Source organism: Bos indicus, chromosome 2 (genome assembly GCF_029378745.1).
Source record: "Bos indicus isolate NIAB-ARS_2022 breed Sahiwal x Tharparkar chromosome 2, NIAB-ARS_B.indTharparkar_mat_pri_1.0, whole genome shotgun sequence".
Lineage (NCBI taxonomy): Eukaryota > Metazoa > Chordata > Mammalia > Artiodactyla > Bovidae > Bos > Bos indicus.
The window spans coordinates 80,376,572-80,396,618 of NC_091761.1; the positions used below are offsets into that span (position 1 = coordinate 80,376,572).

The 20,047-nt window shown below is 40.5% G+C and overlaps 1 protein-coding gene across 1 annotated transcript; it reads right to left on the minus strand.

The window, feature by feature from the left end:
* Positions 1–5,239: 5,239 nt before the first annotated feature.
* On the minus strand, positions 5,240–18,454 carry CAVIN2 (caveolae associated protein 2). The gene is made up of 2 exons (XM_019974214.2): positions 17,663–18,454; positions 5,240–7,645 (listed from the first exon to the last, which is right to left on the minus strand). The coding sequence occupies exons 1-2, from the start codon at positions 18,092–18,094 to the stop codon at positions 6,851–6,853; spliced, it is 1,227 nt and encodes a 408-aa protein (XP_019829773.2). The 5' UTR covers positions 18,095–18,454; the 3' UTR covers positions 5,240–6,850.
* Positions 18,455–20,047: the final 1,593 nt, after the last annotated feature.

Here is a 20,047-nt window from a genome sequence, read left to right on the forward strand (position 1 = left end):
CTCCAGGCAGATGAATGATGAGGCTGTCCATAAGAGAGGTCAGAGCCCGCTTGTAACTGCTTTGACACCCCCTCAAACCATGTTACTCCTGTGTGAGCCCTTCAGGCATCTGAATCTGTGACCATTGGCCAAAGCTCTGGGAAGACGCCACTGCCTGCAGCATATATATGAAGAATGAGGGCTGGCCTGGAGGGTTTTCTTTGACTGCTTGCCCATAGAAGTGGAGGGACCAGCATCTGCTTGACGTAGCTCCCATTTTCCCTGAGAAGACAGCTGGATGATTTTGTAGGAATCATCTTTGGAGGCTCGGTCTCTGTATCACCAGGGTTCATCCTATTCCCAAACCTCCACACTCCCCCCGACCCCATGCTGATTTGCCATTTGCCCATAATTTCAGCCTAGGAGAGGATGTGTCCGGGCAGGATAAAGTGTGATTTCCCTAGCATGACACCGGAATATGACTCCTTTAACTTGAAGAGTTTAAGGCAGACGTCTTGTCCCATCTTTGAATTAGCCAGTTCCAGTATCTATCTCTGTTGACAGCTTGCACTTATTAAACTGTGCCCCACAGTGAACCCTGCAGCCACTGACAATGGACAATGCCAAGGAGCTTAGGAGCCCCTCTGTGGCCTCAGAATATCTGAATAATAGTCTCTGTGTGGCTCTCTGAGAATCATGAGCAGCTTTTTCTTACTATTAGTATGACAATTAAAATCATTTACGAAGTGCAGCTGTATGTGATGCTGTATAAGGGGTGATAAAATGAAGTTAATACCATACCATCAGAGAGTTTATAAAATGATTCATAATTAAGCACAGTTGGGTAAGTGATATAATTAGGAGTCTGTTTTGGTAGTTTAGCATGGATTTTAGACTGGGGTTGAGCACAGACTATCACACCCAATGGTTACATGAACTTGGATAAATCTTTGAACTCTGTGACCTTCAAAAGGAAAAACAGTTAAATTATAATATGATGAATGAGAACTTCCAGTAGTTAAGAATGCTGGAATTCCCTCACTCTCCCCACTAGTTTGAGTAGTAGATTAAAAGTCTCAGTGTAAAAACAATACCTTTTTAATAGGATTCATTTAGTTAAATGAGACAGTGCTTGTGTCTAGCATGTGGTAGGTACTCAGTACACTTGACCATTGGCTAACCCAGTCTGGTGTAAACTAAGCTGTCAGAAAGGTTGTTCCCTCCCTCCTATGCTTGTGTCTTCATGCTTTGAGCACTGTGAATTTTACCAAGTAGGAAAAACAAATGGCTATATTGCTCAATAAATATTGAATTAATTTTACAGTGGAAAGTCTTTAAGCATTATGAATATCAAGCTGTTTTGCTAAAGGTATAGCCTCTTAATTGGGGTAGTTTGTGTGCAGAGTTAAAGGTAACTTTAGAGTTTCAAATACTATAGGGTAAGGCAATGGTTAAAACAAAAATAAGAAGAATGTATCTCTAATAATAGGACTTATTGCCTGTTCCCTTTAGAAATGAGGTCCTCACTGAAGAAGTCTCTATCTCGATACCCAGATCAAGCAGTATACAAAGGTCCAATGCCAATTTCATCTAAAACTTGTTTTGCAGTGTCAGAGTCTTGGTTTTTAGGAAAGGACTTGTGGTTGCTATGGAACTGTTAATAATGATTGCTGCCTGTACCTCAATTCCTCATACTCCCAATCTCCAACATAAAATCACTTAGACTTGGGCTGCAGGGCAGTAAACAAACTTTTGAGCAAGAATTAACTGGGCCTGGGCATTAGTGTCCTAATGCACCAAATGACATTTGTTATAACCTTTACTTGCACTAGCAGCTTGGCTATGTCAAAGGAGCTTTTAGTTTCCTGATAGTAAGCTGAAATATAGGAGGGTCAAACCTTGTTCTGCATGAACATCGCTCAAAGCAGAAACATTTTGAGCTTTTATCTTACAATAAATGTAAAAGAAAAATCTTTATTTTGCATAGAACTGGCCTTAGTGCCAGTCTTTTATTTTTATTTAGAAAAAGAAATGCAACACTATACTAGATTCAAAAATGGAAAGGGAGAGAAGAAAACATTTCTGTTGAAATATATGTCTATATATTTAAAAAGTAAGATTGCATGGAAAAATGAGATCTTTGCTGTATTTCTGTGAGATGTGATCCATGTAATCAGGATCAGTATCAGTTCAGTTGCTCAGTCGTGTCTGACTCTTTGCGACCCCATGGACTGCAGCACATCAGGCTTCCCTGTCCGTCACCAACTGCCGGAGCTTGCTCAAGCTCATGTCCATCTAGTTGGTGATGTCATCCAACCATCTCATCCTCTGTTGTCCCCTTCTCCTCCTGCCTTCAGTCTTTCCCAGCATTAGGGTCTTTTCCAAGAGTCAGTTCTTCAAATGAGGTAGCCAAAGTATTGGAGTTTCAGCTTCAGCACCAGTCCTTCCAATGAATATTCAGGACTGATTTCCTTTAGGATGGACAGGTTGGATCCCCTTGCAGTCCAAGGGACTCTGAAGAGTCTTTCCAACACCACAGTTCAAAAGCATCAGTTCTTCGGCTCTCAGCTTTCTTTATGGTCCAAATCTCACATCCATACAAGACTATTGGAAAAACCATAACTTTGACTATATGGATCTTTGTTGGCAAAGTAATGTCTCTGCTTTTTAATATGCTGTCATATTAAATGACCATATGTCATTTGGTCATAGATTCCCTGGTGGCTCAGATGGTAAAGTGCCTGTCTACAATGTGGGAGACCTGGGTTTGATCCCTGGGTCAGAAAGATCCCCTGGAGAAGGAAATGGCAATCCACTCCAGTACTATTGCCTGGAAAAGCCAATGGACAGAAGAGCCTGGTAGGCTACAGTCCATGGGGTTGCAAAGAGTCGGACACGACTTTACTTTCACTTTCTTCCAAGGAGTGTCTTTTAATTTCATGGTTGCAGTCACCATCTGCAGTGATTTTGGAGCCCAAGAAAATAAAGTTTCTCACTGTTTCCATCGTTTCCCCATCTATTTGCCGTGAAGTGATGAGACCGGATGCCATTATCTTCATTTTTTGAATGTTGAGTTTTAAGCCAGCTTCTTCATTCTGCTCTTTCACTTTCATCAAGAGGCTCTTCAGTTCCTCTTCACTTTCTGCCATAAGGGTGGTGTCATCTGCATATCTGAGGTTATGGATATTTCTCCCGGCAATCTTGATTCCAGCTTGTGCTTCATCCAGCCTGGCATGTCACATGATGTACTCTGCATATAAGTTAAATAAACAGGGTGACAATATACAGCCTTGACGTACTCATTTTCCCAATTTGTAACCAGTCTGTTGTTCCATGTCCAGTTGTAACTGTTGCTTCTTGACCTGCATACAGATTTCTCAGGAGGTGGGTAAGGTGGTCTGGTATTTCCGTCTCTTAAAGAATTTTCCACAGTATGTTGTGATCTACACAGTCAAAAGCTTTGACATAGTCAATAAAGCAGAAGTTGATGTTTTTCTGGAACTCTCACTTTTTCTGTGATCCAACAGATGTTGACAATTTGATCTTTGGTTCCTCTGCCTTTTCTAAATCTAGCTTGAACATCTGGAAGTTCTTGGTTCACATACTGTTGAAGCCTGGCTTGGAGAATTTTGAGTACTACTTTGCTAGCATGTGAGATGAGTGCAATTGTGTGGTAGTTTGAACATTCTTTGGCTTTTCCTTTCTTTGGAATTGGAATGAAAACTGACCTTTTCCAGTCCTGTGGCCACTGCTGAGTTTTCCAAGTTTGCTGGCATATTGAGTGCAGCACTTTGACAGCATTATCTTTTAGGATTTGAAATAGCTCAACTGGAATTCCATCACCTCCACTAGCTTTGTTCGTAGTGATGCTTCCTATGGCCCACTTGACTTTGCATTCCAGGATGTCTGACTTTAGGTGAGTGATTACACCATCGTGGTTATCTAGGTCAAGAAGATCTTTTTTGTATAGTTCTTCTGTGTATTCTTGCCACCTCTTCTTAATATCTTCTGCTTCTGTTAGGTCCATACCATTTCTGTTGTTTATTGTGCACATCTTTGCATGAAGTGTTCCCTTGGTATCTCTAATTTTCTTGAGGAGATCTTTTGCATTGATCACTGAAGAAGGCTTTCTTATCTCTCCTTGCTATTCTTTGGAACTCTGCATTCAAATGGGAATATCTTTCCTTTTCTCCTTTGCCTTTAGCTTCTCTCCTTTTCTCAGCTATTTGTAAGGCTTCCTCAGACAATCATTTTGCCTTTTTGCATTTTTTTTTCTCTTAGATCTCTTAGATCCAGAGTGCCTGGATCCATGTAATAGACACTTCTTATTCTTGAATTATATTTCTAAGATATGGATCTCGGTGCTTATTAACATATAACCGATCCTTGGGGGAAAACCAATCCAGTTCTTGAGCTCTGGACACAATGTTAGGAATGGGTTATTGCATAGGTGTGAAGAAGACATAACTAATTTGGGGACTTTGAAGCTTCACCAGTATGCGAATAATTCAAGAATAATACAGAATAGTTTTCATTTCCACAACTGGTACTCTCTCTAAATCACTACAGAATGTATTTTCCGACACTCATCTCTCCTGATTCTCTGTTTTATTGATCAGGATTTTAATGCGTCAAATGAGGAATACAGAATACATGTCTGTCAATCAAATCCAAAAAGATACCTGAGTGCAGTTTTTCACTGACATGCAGATAGTTTCTAGGAACAAGTGACATAAGAATTTTTGAAAAGGAAATGTAAATATTGCATTAGCTCTGGATCTCCCAGCTCCTCAGCTGCAAGAAGTAACAGCAACTTATAAAGGTTAAACAGGCATGTTTAGGACCCTGAGTGAAATTAAGTCTTCAGCCAACTGGATGGCATTGCAGAAAGCAAAGGTGTATCTCTGTGAATAAACTGAATGTACAGTTCAATACATACAGTTCAACACATTCATGTTTGCAGGGTTATTTGAGGTATTATAAGTCCTGGTACAAAATAATAAAAATGCAGATAGAACTATCAAATTCATCAGCTGCTACAATAAATTCAGATGCTCTCCAGAGCTGGCAAGGTGATGTCAAGAAAGTTAAACTTGAAGAATGAGTCTTGGATTTCTAAATGAGATCAGGGAAAAAAGAAAGCAGAGTTAATAGATGAAATCAAGACTGAAACAACCAACATTATGGCCTACATTTTGAAGAGAGGTTAATAATCAGTTCTTTCTCCTTGTTTTAAAATTGTTACACCAAGAAACTGACATTGTTGTATGCTTTTTATTTTTTGGTTTATTTAGCCTTCTTCAACAGTCATTGTTAGTTCAACAATATAACATATGGGGTACATTATTATAAAATAAGGACATAGCTGTATCAGTTATGCCATTAGTACATTTGTTAATACTCTTCCTTTTATAAGGCAAAGCACAGTTTGTTAACACTGTTTCAGATTATCTATATTTATAAGATTACTAATAGTGAGTGGTATATACTAAAGGTAGGAAATCTGCTCTCTGATATAACTGTCTTTAAACTATAATAGTCTTCTTAAAACATTACCATTCTGTAATTAAAAATAAAGCAATATTTTAGTATAATATTAGGCAATAGTAATAACTACCCTGTCTGAGTAAATATGCACATACACATAAACACTAGCATACTTCAAGAAGTTAGTAAACATATTAATATTCTGTGAAAATATATAAATAAAATATGACCTGGAATGAAATTACTGTTATGTACAAAAAAAGGAAAACTAGAATCCTTCCCTTCCCAACCTGTTGATTTCTAACAGCTTATAAACCTACATTACATCATTTGGAGTGCAAGGATTATTTCAAATTTGGAAAACAATAAAGAATAGTATGATTCAACTTCCTAAGAAAAGCAGTATGTATTATGTTTGAAGATTAATGTTCATTCCAATGTTAAAGAGACATTCTTTTGAATTTCTTTAGAGAGGTACTTGTAGTGTCTTTTATTAAGGAAAAATGCATCTTTAATATAGTAAAATGTTTTTTTACATTATTTGAAAATATTAGAAAATAAAAATATTGTGAAGATATAACATACTATTCCAATATATATGAGTTTCTTTAGTATTGTTATATAAGGAGTGAAATACTTGAACTAGTATCATAAATATTTTACTTTTGAGCACATGCTTTTTTCTTTCTGTCTTCATTCTCTTTGGCATTCTTTGTTTCCTATTTCCCTATTTTCCAACTTCTCTTTAGTGTTTTCTAATAGTCCTGGCTTTTCTACATATCTTACTTCATTAGCTGAATGTCTTTCAATTTCATTTCACCCTCATTTTCAATAAACAGTGGTTTCTACTATGTGAATATCCAACTGAACTTTCTCTTCTTTTTTCTTCTAAGAAAAGTGTTTTCTTTCTGAAATATAGTTATCTCTTTAGCTTAAATATATATGTATATTATATAATCACACACTTGAATATAGATTCACAGAGTTCTATGGAAATTCAATATATTATTGATGCAGTGTTCAGCAAGCTCATGGAATGACAAAAAATGAATCATATTTCATAATTAGTATCTTACATAGCCTCTGGTGATTCTGACTTAGCCGCATTGATCAGTGTTTTATGACTGCTCCATTTCTTCTTCTGGGCAGTCTTGAGGAACTACAGAAATGGAAGTCAAGGGTACATTAGAAGCATAGACCCTGACAGGCTGCCTTCATAGTAAATCTTGGTCACGGTGTGTGTGCCTACTGTGGAGCAAGTGATGACTGCCTAGACAGTAACATGGTGTGAGTGGGGAGTACTGGAGACGTGCAGGAGTTTGCTTCTAGGCTCTGGTCACCCACCTAACTGAAAGCACAAGCTGGTTCACAGAGGGCTGTGCATTTAAGCAGTCTGGTCCACCTGGAGCACAGCTGGCTGCACTGGCTCCTCCTCCGAACGCTCTGCTTCATGGGAGGCTAGCACATAGTCTCCAGCATAGCGCACCTGCTGTGCCTGTTCCAGGACCACTGACTCCTCTTCTTCATCTTCCACAATAGTCAAGTCGACATTGCTGTCCATGGCTGAGTCACTCCCTCTCGAGGTCGCTGTCCCAACATCCCCCTCCATGCTCTTCCCTTCCACAAGGGCACTGGTGAGGGACGCTTCGGAAAGACCCTCTGCAAACGAGCTCTCCTCGTAGTCGTTGGCCATCTCACTGCTGGGCATGTCTTCTGATTTGGTCTCATTCTCTGCTGGGCTTTCTCCCTCTCGGACTTTCTTTCGCCCAAAAGTGAGAGGAGAGACCTTGAAAGGGGAGCTTTTCCCTGAGGATATTTTCTGGTGATTGGAAGTGAGAGATTTCTTAATCTTCTCTCTCCTCTCTACAGATACGATCTTTGTCCCCAGCTTGTTCATCTTCTTCTCAATGTTCTGGCGAGAAAACGCCTTTTTGAGACTATCCACTTTCCGGAGACTGGATCTTTTTATTCTCTCTGCCCTGCTCTCTTCCATCTTTTCTTCTGCGCTGTCTTCCAGGGCCTCCTCATCGTGGGGCAATTCATCATCGGACGAGAGATCCACTGTGTGCAGAGTTTCCTCCAGGGACTTGTTTTCATCAGCGTGCTCCCCCTCCTTCTCTTCCCCTGGGCTGGAAACTGGCTCTTTTGCAAACACACTGGCAGGGATCTCATTTTCTTCCTGAAAAGATGGGCAGTGTAGATTTCATGTTAAAATGCATATCACAAATAGTCCTGAACTGCTGTAATTTCTGTGTTATGTGTTTTTGGCATGACAGAAACCCAATGTCTGTGGCGTTAGCTTTCTAGAATACGAAGGGTTCATTCTAAACTGATCAAGTCATTCTGCCTCAGGCTGGGTAAGGCCAAGGGTTGCCTGTTGGGAATATTATGAGGGCATCTGGCAAGGGCTCTATCAGTGACAGGCAGGGAGGGAAGTGGGCTGTGGTGCAGATAGACCAGGAAGCTGCCTAGATAAAGGAGCTAAAGTAAGTTACTGTGAACTCAGAAGGGCCTCTCTCTCCTACCCTCAGGCTCTATTCCTGCCAAAACCCACTGCAAAAGAGCCTGGAGGTCAAATTAGAAGATAAAAGTGAGGACTTCCCAGTTCTTGCCCCTGCCCCCATCTTTTCCTCAAATGTTAGACACCAACATTTGTTAGACACCAGGTTCTCTCCCCAGGTAGAAGTCAAAAGAAAAGGTATAGTCAACCTTCACATCTGTTTTTTTCTAATGGGGCTTCCCAGGTGGTACTAGAGGTAAAGAATCAGCTTGCCGATGCAGGAGACATAAGAGATGCAGGTTCGATGCCTGGGTGGGGAAGATCCCCTGGAGGAGAGCAAAGCAACCCACTCCAGTATTCTTGCCTGGAGATCCCAAGGATAGAGGAGCCTGGCGGGCTACAGTCTATAGGGTTGCAAGGTTAGACACAACTGAAGCGACTAAGCATACATAATTGTTCTAATGACATAAATTTGGAGTCAAGGATGGAAGGTCCAGCCTTACTGGGGACCCAACTCATGAAGGTTTAGAAGGTCCTTTGTGAGCATTATAAGGAGAGGTGATATACTATGGCCTTCTGGAATCATTGGGGGGACACATGCTGCCAGATAGCTTATCAAGCCTATCTGTTAAGTAGGACTTCCTTGGGCAAGAATACTTCAGCCCCCACCTAGAGTGAACAGAGAAACTCAGGAATCTGTTCCCCTCCCCTTATTCCCAGCACACCTCTTTTTCCAGCTTCTAGGTGTACAAGGATCTGCCTCTCACTGGGCTGCAGGGAGCAGAGCCTGAAAACTTGCCTCCAAAGTGCAAGGGAGATGGTTTTCCAGCATTGCAAAGCAAAGAGATTTGAATCCAGACAGCCTTGGGTCATACAGCAGAGGAATCCCTTTGATTTTTATATTTTTCTTTAAATATAGGACAATGAGAGCCAGCCAGCAAGGTGCCTTCACATTTTCACTGGGAGAAATGGCACTGTGGGCAGAACTTGTGGCAGGAGGCCTGAGTCTCAATCCTTGCTGGGAGGCCTTCAACAAATAGCTTAATCTCCGTGGGTCTCAGTTTCTTCCAAATGTGAGCAAGAGGATTTGACCTAGATTAGCAGCTTTCAGACTGCATTCCCAAGTGTGTGAGGGGTTCTGCAAGAATACTGAGGTGGGCCAGGCTCCAGAGCCCACTGCCAGCCAGGTTTGCAAGCCGAGTCTCAGTGTTACCTATTATATTGTGGACTGTCCAGTATACTTTCAGTTTGAAACATAACTGGCTTAGTGAATTTATAAGTCCATGTGGGAGCTAAACTTCTTGCAAAATTTATGTTAATGGTAAGAACTTTCCTTCCCATTTGACAATTTTGATTGACTGAAAAGTCAATAAAACTGGGGTTATGATCACAAATATGTTCTATGGGTGTATACCTTTAACTTCTCCCTACAAAGACTAAGTGAACTATGTTTTAATCTAGAGAAAATAAAAAATCCCTCTCCTTATTAACCACCAAGTAGTATAATTTCATTACTCTCCGAAAAGATATAGCCCCGTGTCTCCCCCTTACACACACATACTCATAACAGAGTTCTTTCCATGCGTTGGTTAGAAACAAAGTTTTGGGTAGAGCAGAAAGTGGGGCATCTGGTTGAAGAGGCTCCTCGGTAGAATGAAGAAATCACAAACTCTGTTCCCCAGAGCTTTCTCCACACTCTCCCATTTTGAATATCACAGAATGTGTCAGAAACACGGTATAATAAAGTAAGAAACTGAAAGGTGCTCGGGATTCCCATGAGTCGTTTATAACATGGACCTTTACAGAGAGCAGCTCTGCCATGTTACAAGTCTCGATTTGTCTCTTTCTCGTTGATGTGTATTCCCTGAGAGGGTGGAAACTTTTGTCTCTTGTTCACTGTTATGCCTCAGTGACTAGAGTAGTGCCTGACAGCTAGCAGCTATCTGTTGAATGAGTGTGTGTTGGGTGAGGAGGCTTCCTAAGAGAGCACTGAGGATGGAGCTTGCCCCTCTGTTGGACACTATGAAAGAATGGACTTAGCTCTGTGTCTGGAAGGACGTTTGCTGACTGCTGCTGCCACTGGGAAAAGAGAAGAACCAGGCCTATGGGGCTCGATGGTTTTCATTTTTAAGGAAGGATTTTATTCTCAGCGGATGAGTAGCAGACTACAGAAATAGCTAGGGCTCTGATACTTAGTCCAGAAGCAAAATTACTTCTGGGATTTGACAAGAGGGTTGGGAAGGTTTGACAGGAGTTACTTGCAGGAAAGGAAGAAACCAAGAGCTCAGTGAAATGTTATTAAAAGTCCTTAGTGAAGAAGGCAGAAAGTCAGGTGGAAAACTGTAAAAATAAGCCTTGGTTACTAGGCAAGAAGTACATTTCGTGTAGTATAATCTCAGGGTAATCAAAAGATTTCTCTGATAACTTCCCTTTCTTCAACCTCCATAAAAGATGGACAAATTAATTGTACTTCTAAAAGACTTAAACTAATAATATTTCATTTTTAATACAGTATAAATTTTATGGCCAAAAAAGCACAGTTAACTGTTGAGTCTTAGACTTTTGTCTCACTTATTGTGTGTCCTTTGAGGACAGGTTTGGGAAAAGTCCATTATCAGGTGAATCAGAAGTCATCTGTTGGTAGATCACACTGCATGCATGAGGGCAGTTGAGGAAAGGTGGAAAACCCAATTGAATTCTTTCATACAATGCTGGGGAAATTTATATAAGAACTCTTTGATGCCAACTATGAAAGTAAACCCAGCAGATACAGACATAATCCAGAATGAGTTGGATGTGTCTTTATGCAACTGGAAACAAGTGAGAGATGTCTTTTGGCCAACTGCTATGCTTCTGCTGTCACCTTAATTACTCAAGCGGTATTTTGTGTTATGTCTACTGGACACTGTTTATTTTATGACTTCTTATAGATCTGTTCTGAAGGTCAGTCCTTTCCTTTCACACAGAAATTTGTGAATATCTAAGTACATTAGGTCTTACACTTCCATAATGTTTGTTTAGAAACCAAAGAATGCTAACACTCTTCAAAATCTCTATTCTTCAATAAAATATATAGATGCATTTGACTATCAAGTAACTGTTAGAGTGGTGGAAATTCAACTTGAACTACAGACAGTGGCTCCTCTGTAATTGCATTGTTCCCTGAGTGTCCAGTCTTACCCACTCACCTGTCTTGTTTAGTCCCTAACATACATACCTCATGGAAACACGTGATATTTCACCTGCCTATGGGTGAGGTGATACTTCTCCCTTCAGACTCCTGCTGTAATGTTTTTAATCTATTTTCTCTTAAATATTCTAAGATTGATGGCTCTTTCAAGGGAGAGGATCAAATATCATCCTCAATTCTGTCAAGGTTTAACTATGCTAGTTACCTATATATTCACTTAGGGTTTGTAACTTCTTAATATGGCATTAAGAATCCCTTATGGGTTGCGTGGCTTCCATGGGTAGTTCTTCCCAGTAGAGGCCTCCAGTAGCAGTTGACTGTTTGCCTTGCAGATTTATTTGCGAAAAGGTATGTAGCCCCACTGATGCAGCTGCTCCTGGTTCTGACCTTTTAAAGGATCATGTAAAAGTGAAAAGTGTTAGTCGCTCAGTTGTGTTCGACTGTTTGTGATCCCGTGGACTGTAGCCCACCAGGTTCCTCTGTCTATGGAATTCTCCAGACAGGCATGCTGGAATGGGCCATCATTCAGCACACTTCTAACATATATGAATATTAATATTATTTGAATGTTTTCATGCTTATACCGTGAAAGAGAAAAGGAGTGAAAAGAACTCTTGAGAAGCGGTATTTTTCCTTGCAGTTTCTCTTGTTTGCTGTTCATATTAATTATTGTTAACTAATAGTCTCCATCTTGTATGTAGATATCAACACAGAGAAACTGGAAAACATGCTGGGCATTTCTTGGGTTGATGCTCATGGAAGCAAAGCCTCTTTGCACATAAAAAATAGATATATACAATGTTAAAGGAGAAGATTCTATGACTAGCGTTAGAAAAGGAAGCCTACAGTGTCAAAGCTTGAATAGGCAGTTTGCTCTCCTGTCACTAACTTATCATTCTCATTGTTAGGAAACAACAAAGGTGGTTACATTCCCACAGGGATGTGGTGGCATCCTGGAGGGATATGAGGACCATAAATTTGTGTCCATGGAATGTTTTATCCAATAATCTCTAAATACTAGTTATTAAAATGGAACCATGCCCACCTGACATTCTGATTTATAGGTCTCTTTTACACATTGATGGTTTTCTCCGATTTGTGTTTCTGGAGGTATAGATTGCCAAGTGGATAAAGCCATTGATTAGAACTGCACCCCTAAGGCAGCTGTCAGTGGAATCAGCAAGTCATAAGAATAAAATGCATTAGTTATAATCCCTGAGCAGTCTTTCACATTCTCGAGGATTTAAAAGTTTCATTATTTTTCAGTGTTATCAAGGGTTCAATTCTTTTTTAAGATCACACTGGTTAGGTGTTCTTTGTTGTACACAAAAACCTACAAAACAAAAAACAAATCACACTGAATTATTTAAAAGCTCTTGTAGAAAACCCAGTAAACATGAACTTTGCCATAATGAGATTATAGTATTTATTTTCACTCATTTCATAATTCAACTATAATTTATATTATTAATCAAATGAAACCTTGCTAGTCACTTTGTTTCTGAGGGCCTCTGCTCCTTTGATATAAAATGAGGTTAAACTAAATGATTATTGAGGTGCTGGTGGCTCAGATGATAAAACATCTGCCCTCAATGTGGGAGACCCGGGTTCGGTCCCTGGGTTGGGAAAATCCCCTGGGGAAGGAAATGGCAACCCACTGCAGTACTCTTGGCTAGAAAATTTCATGGATGGAGGAGTCTGGTGGGCTACAGTCCATAGGGTTGCAAAGTATTGGACACGACTGAGCTACTTCACTTTCTAGCTCTAAAATACTTGATTCTGTGATATTAACTTAAATCTCATAAAAAACTTGTTAACAGATTGCAAAAGTGATCTCACAGGTACAAATGCCAAACTTTTTTTTTTGTTTTCATTAAAGAATCAAAACTGTAGGACCTGAGTTGCACTGGAGAACATTTATTTGTTCAAATAGATACAGATTACAAAACAACAGAGAGGGCAACATTTACTTGGAAGCCTTGCATCTGAGAATCTAGACTTTTAATATATGAGAGAAGTAATGATTTTTTTGAAGAAATACTGACCACAATAAGTTATTTGTTTAAAATGCCCGAGACAATGCTGGCATTCAGTAAGTGTAAATTATAACATAAAAACTAGTATTTTGTTTATCTCCTCAACTAAAGGTCACTGGATAATTAGCATATCAAAACCAAATCCCCTTATTGGAATATTAATCAATGTGATATAAACATCGTGAGTTGTCATATAAATGTGGCTTTGATTACCTATATGTTCATTTCTTCTAAGTCTGTACTAAATTAATGGTTTTCAGAACAGTGGCTTTGGATGAAGTATAGTCTATAAAAAAAATCAATTAAAATAGTCTGAAGATGTTATAATTTTAGCACCTTTCTAAAATTCTGTTCTTATCAAAGGAACCCAAATGATGAATATTTGAACACATCTATAGGCTTGGTTCTCCATGAATTATAGTCATAGTAAATATCTAACTTCTACTCTTTTCACCCAATTTCACAATTTTATGTGGATGAAAGTGTAAATTGTTCATGAGTACTCTCATTTTTTCCCTGGATTTGAAATCATTCCCAGACTGCTTTTTCAAATAATCATTACTAGAACTTTAAGAGGCCTTAAGTGAGTATCACACCCTCAGGGCCAGTTACTGTGAAATTCTAGTCTCTTCAATCAACGGAGAAAATTTCCTCTTAACAGTAAATTCACTGATTTTCTGTACAGATTTTATTTTTAGTAAAAGATACCTATGCACGTACAAGCAAAGTATTAGCCTTATTAGTCTTTAGCATTTGCTTTATGATCAGCAACCCCAGTGAGTCTTATTTCATTTATACCGGCTTCTGTCACAGTATTTTGAATTCAAACATAGATCTTAAGCTATTATTTTTAAAAAATATAAAAAGGGAAGCTGCTAAATTTAACAGGAATTTTACAGTTTATTTTATTGCTCAAAAGGAGATGAATTTTCTCCAGTTTTAGATTCTACTGGTTATAATTTGAAGTAATTGCTAATGCACGAGAGGCTTAACAGCTACAACAATGTTGTAAGTTCAGCAGACTTAAATGACTTTTTAAATAGGAAAAATTTCAGAATTTAAAAAAAAAATGCTAATATATAAGTATCTAGTAGATCAACAAATCAACCAACCAAAAGGCACCAGCAGATTTTAGACAACACAACAGGACTTCACAAACTGGAAACATAATCTTCTAAACACTACAAGACTGAATGTGTTCTGGTCAGATGACAGATTTTCTTCCTCACTCTTGCTTTTACATTAATTTTTTTTTGTCTGAAACCAGAAAACCAATGGATTTAAGAAGGGAAAGTCTAGCATAGGAGCCAAGTAGACCAAAAGTGAGAAACAATTTCAAGACCCGAAGTGGTGCCTGGTACAGTCTCTGCCCTCCTCACTCTTCAGGTCTAGAGAGTATCTACCCTACGCCCCAGCACGGTGAAGACTGTGCAGCTACTAGAAGGGTGTATGCAGAGTAGGCCCTGTGGGCAGAGGCCTGTGCTCTTAAAGGATTTTGCTTTCTTGTCCTCTGCTGGTAACCAATTTCACCAAGGCAGTTGTTATACAATGTATGGCAAGAAGTGGGAGTGAGTAAATGAATGTAGCTTTTAATATGTAGCTTTTAATAAATAGCACATAAAAAAGCAAAAGCATGGCTGTTTGCAGATCCTAGGTAGGGTGGGATCAAGTTTTTACTAAAAAGCCATATTTCTAACCAGCACAAGTATAGCCGCCACTCCATGCAAATCCACCCAGGAAGAGCTTCTATTCTTTGAGCTCTTACACCATGACAGTTACTAACCATTTTGAATATGTTAATCCACTTATTTCTCACCCTATGAGAAAGAGATGTGGGAAGAAACATTAATATTTAAGAGCACACATTTTGGAATCAATTAAATATGAGGTTAAATTCCAGCTTCACCACTGCTTACTAAATAACTTCAGACAAGATGTAAGCATCTCTGAATCTCAGCATCCTCATCTGTAAATTGGGGCAACTGAGATAAACGACAGAAAGATGCTTAGCAGATTCTGCAGGGCTTATTAAGAGCTCAAAATACTTTTGATCTTATTAATATATTCAAATATTAATAAGATGTATAGATGAGGGAAAAGCTAGAAAATGTGCATAAGAGGACATAATTGATCAGCAGTGAAACTAGGAATTGAAACAGTGTCTATATGACAAAATGTATGTTTTTTCAACCCCTATACTGGACCACTCTATAACACAACTTATTATTATATCCATTGGCATAATGAATATAGTAATATAAGAACTGTAATGGATATAATAATTTACCACTCTAAAACCCCCTACTTTAAAAATAGTCCAGAAAGAGGAAGTTTCCCATTGAAGGACTTCACTTATATTTGTTTTTTTCAAAATGATCAGTTTGCAGTGAGTGTCCTGATAGTTAATATTTCTGAAATACTTTAGGCTAATAAAAGATCTTACATGACTTAAAAAAGGTCCAGTTCCTTGCCTCTAATCATTTGTCTTCTAAACTGTTCTTTAGAAAATGTCCTTGGGTGCTGTTTGCTAAGAGGCTCTGAATGGAGCCGAACACACTGCTTTGGATTCTTGTAGGCTCTACAATGGTCTTAAGCCCATTTCACCTTATCCTCACTATATGGAGAATTCCTATAATTTCTGGCAGCAATTTCACACCTGTCAATCCACTGTGACAAAAAGACCATGGCAGGGCTTCACCAGCAGGGCATGTCTTTAAGTTTCCAACAGTTGTTTTTTTTTTTTCAAATGTTATATTTACAGTTCCCTTGAAATTTTTAGTTACATATCTTCCCCCACCCCTCCCTCCAGCACCCACAGAACATCCGTGGCAAAACAAAACAAAAACTGATCCCAGCATATTGTGATTTCCTCTACTAGATAAATAATTTCTTGTTTTTCCTCCTTCACCGAGGGATAGGACAAGAGATAATCTCTCTGATTCATACTGGAAGGAGGGAAATTTCCTTTGATGACTCAGATTTAAACAGGTCTGTACATGTTTGGTTTTGTTTGGAGATCAGTATTTAATTTAGAAATGCCTTGAGAGTTGAGATTTATAATATCTTTTAGACTAATAACATAGGGATCTTGTATGTCTTGGGAAAGGCGCAGTTACCATATCTCTCTTCAGTTCATCTGGTGCATGAAAAGCTATTTCATTTGCATTAAACGCTAAAAAATTTCCAGACTGCAAAAGCCTGCAACGTATAGGAGGACATCAGCTGCCTGAAGCTTTATAACATCAAGTGTAGTTTAGGGAGGACAAAAAGCAGCGAGATGAGTCTTCCCTTTTATGGAGTAAGGGGGCCTAGGTTCTGACTTGGCAGAGCAGATTCATTTAGAAAAAGAAGGCTCCCTCGGTTTAAATTCCAGTTTCTAAATCTCTTTGGGGAGATGAAGGCTCTTCTTGTGTGCCTTTCACAATCAAACAGTTGGTTATAGCCTCTCCCCTCCATGGCTTTGAAATCCTCTCCTATTCACATGGTCACAACCAGACAGCCCTGGGGCAGGGATGGCAGTTGCTTCCTGGGCTCTGCACTGGCTGGGTTCCACCGGGCGGAAGGGCTTCTAGCATTAGGCAGGGCTGCCCTTGGATTGACAAATGCCCACTACTTGGCGGAACAACAGCCCCACGCAACCTCCCTGTCCCCAAATAGCCTTTTGCTACATTAATTGCATCATTGAGGCATTACAAAAATTAAGTGGCCGTTTTATTCCAAGGCAACCATTTGAAGAAGAAAATATTCTGGACTAGCCTTTGTAACTATTTTACTTTACAGTTATGGTCTGAGTAATGACAAGCATATCTAGCATGTGTGCAGAGTTATGCTCTATAGTTTTAGTGCATTGTTTGCTAGAAAAGAGCGCAAGAAGATTGCTTTGACCAAAAGTCATAATAGGAAGAGGCTAGTTCATTTCTAATGGAATCAGTCATCAGTACTTAGTTCCCCAAACACTGGTGACCTTTGGACAAAGGGATGCTTTAAAAAGTTATAAATTTGACTTGTTGCTTAAAAACACAACTTACACGATTCCCTCATTTCCACAAAGAGTTAATAAATAGCCGCTGAATTAATTTGCCCTGTCCAACTAACAGCTGCAGTCAGAGCCCCACGTTCACAATGCAGAGAGACAAATGAATTTGACGAGGGTGCCTGCACCTGCTCACCTTCCCAACCTGTACGGAGTGCATCCACGTGCTTTTGACAAATGACTCCACCCTGCTAACTCATGAGGCACCGGCCTTGGGTTCAGGCTGCAGTTATCCGGGAAATTCCTACCGCCCGTGTGCAGACTTCACAGGCGCCTGCACAAGGCAGAGGACAATGCATTGTGTATGTGTGTGCATGTGTGTGTGTGTGATCTCTGACAGGCAGGACAGACGTACAAATGGCTGGGAGAGCCAAGCAGACTGAAATCTTGGATGCCGAGGAGGCCCAGCTGGGTGGGAGGAGAGCAGGGGCACTGACCTGGAAGATGAGCACTTTGAAGTGGTTGCGCCGGAGGAGCTGGGCGTGGTTGTTCTCCAGCCGCTTCACCTGCGCGCTCTGCCTCTCCATGCGCTCCTTGACGGCACGCGTGTGCGCGCTAACCTTGCGCGACTTCTCCAGCAGCTTGCTCACCGTGTTGCTGGTGGAGGCCTGGTACTTGGAGAGCTTGGTGAGGTCGTTCTGGATACCCTTCACCGAGCCCTCCAGGCTGATTTGCCGCTGCTCCATCTTATGCTGGTTCTCCTGCACGGCATCGAGCATGTTCACCAGTTTGTCCAGGAGCGTGAGCACCGTGACAGCGTTCACCTGCGAGTTGTCCCGGATGGCTTCCTCCGTGCTCCCCAGATGCAGGCTGGGGCTCGGCGTGGAGGACGGCACTGGACTGGAGCTGGCCGCCTTCTCCGGCTGCATGTTGGGACCTGGGTGCTGGAACTTTTCAGCTTGTACAGCGTCCTCCCCTATGGCTGCTGCACAGATGGGCACTTTCCTCTGGCCCCGGTGAGAAGGACTGGTGGTTAGGGGGTGCCTAGCCTCGCCCTCTGGTTTGAGCTCGGAGCACCGCTCTCTAGGACTGGCAGAGGTTCAGACAGTCAACAACTGGCTACACTGATCAGGGGAATCGCATTCCAGCTGCTCTTAAAAGACCTACTCCACCCAGTGGGAGGCGAAGGATACAGAACTGAGAACCACTCAGGGTTCAGAGGCATGTACACAGCTTCCTAATTGCGTTCTCCTTGGCACAGGGCACTTTCCTGCAGGTTTAACTTTTCTTTCCTGTGCCTCTTCCTTTTTAAGAATAAGTTCAATGTCATATTTCACTCCTGACTTCATCTAGAGGCGGAGAGAAACATGCTAATTTGGCCCAGGGCCACAGCCTCCAATTGGCTAAAGCTAGTAAACTTTTCTCTGGCAGCTATGCTACGTATGCTGCAGATGCCTGGTTTTTTTTTTCCCCTGGATACAAGTTATTGTAATGGAAAGTATTGTTTGCCTTTGCCCTGGAACAGACCGATGGGCTTCAGAATGCCTGGTGTCCACTGAAAGAGGCCAAATTTAAAGGGTACTTGCAGTCAAGCCCGTAGTGTTGGTTTTTAATTTTCAAAGGGATAGAAGTAACTGATAATGACAAGAAGAACAGCCCAGTTCTTACTTTTGTAATTGGAGATACAAGATAAAATGAAAGAGACTGAAATTCAGGGATGTTAAAACATCCAATCCTGTTATGGACAGTTATCATGTAATATAGATGGGAACTTTTTGAATAACTACTTTAAACAGTTTCTAAGGCACTGGCAACCCACTCCAGTACTCTTGCCTGGAGAATCCCATGGCCGGAGGAGCCTGGTAGGCTGCCTCCATGGGGTCCGTACGAGTTGGACACGACTGAGCGACTTCACTTTCACTTTTCTCCTTCATGCATTGGAGAAGGAAATGACAACCCACTCCAGTGTTCTTGCCTGGAGAATCCCAGGGACTGGGGAGCCTGGTGGGCTGCCGTCTCTGGGGTCGCACAGAATCGGGCACGACTGAAGCGACTTAGCAGCAGCAGCAGCAGCAGCATGAGAAGTAAAATTGAAACAGGGAAAGCCAAATAAAAAAGGTGTGATCTGTTTAAGAACGTACCATGCTGATTTATTGTAACTAATTTTGAATCAGGGCGGAGAGGTTTTCTCAAATGCTCACCTCTGCAAGGCATTTATTGACATGTGCCCAGAAGTACGACTCTCAGGCAGGTTGAGTTGGAGTTTCTGAAGTGCTTCTAATGTTTGACATTTCCAAATTCCTGCTCAGTGAAGTGGCACACCTGTTCTGAAAAGTGGCCCTGCTCAGCTGAGCCCTTGGGACATGGGGCTTATTTCCTGAAACGACTTTACATGCTTGAATTGATTTTAAATGTATCCAGCCTTTGAAAGAGCTTTAGCAGAAAGTTTGTAATAGGCCTTCTATGAACAGTTTTGAGAACAAATGCCAGCTGATTTTGGGTCAGGGATTGATAATGGATAAAGTGCCATTCTTCAATGGCAGCATCTACATGTGAGCCAGTCAGTCAGTAGGTCATTCATTGTCACATTTATTGAACACGTGAGTTTACACTATCTGCTCAGTTCTTTGCTTGGTGAACTGTCTAGAGAATACTCATAAAGTGTGGTCTAAGACCCTGTCCTCAGTGCATATGCCTGCTAATTAGGGAGATGAATCAAAGATTTTACAGAGGCCCCCAGTTTTCTTCAGATAATTGGTACCCCCCCAAACCCACTTAAATTGAATCATTTAAAAATAGGAAAAAATAAAAGTATTTGGTTGAGACGTTATCTTTAAAAAATGTAAGAAAATTATTAAAATTGATTTACCTTACATTTAACA

What these genes read in the sequence shown, in the direction of transcription:
- CAVIN2 (XM_019974214.2), bottom strand. Translation starts at nt 18,094, where the DNA reads ATGCAGCCGGAGAAGGCGGCCAGCTCCAGTCCAGTGCCGTCCTCCACG. An exon ending in TCAAAGTGCTCATCTTCCAG is followed by an intron (nt 7,646 to 17,662) that starts GTCAGTGCCCCT and finishes CCATCTTTTCAG; the next exon opens with GAAGAAAATGAGATCCCTGC.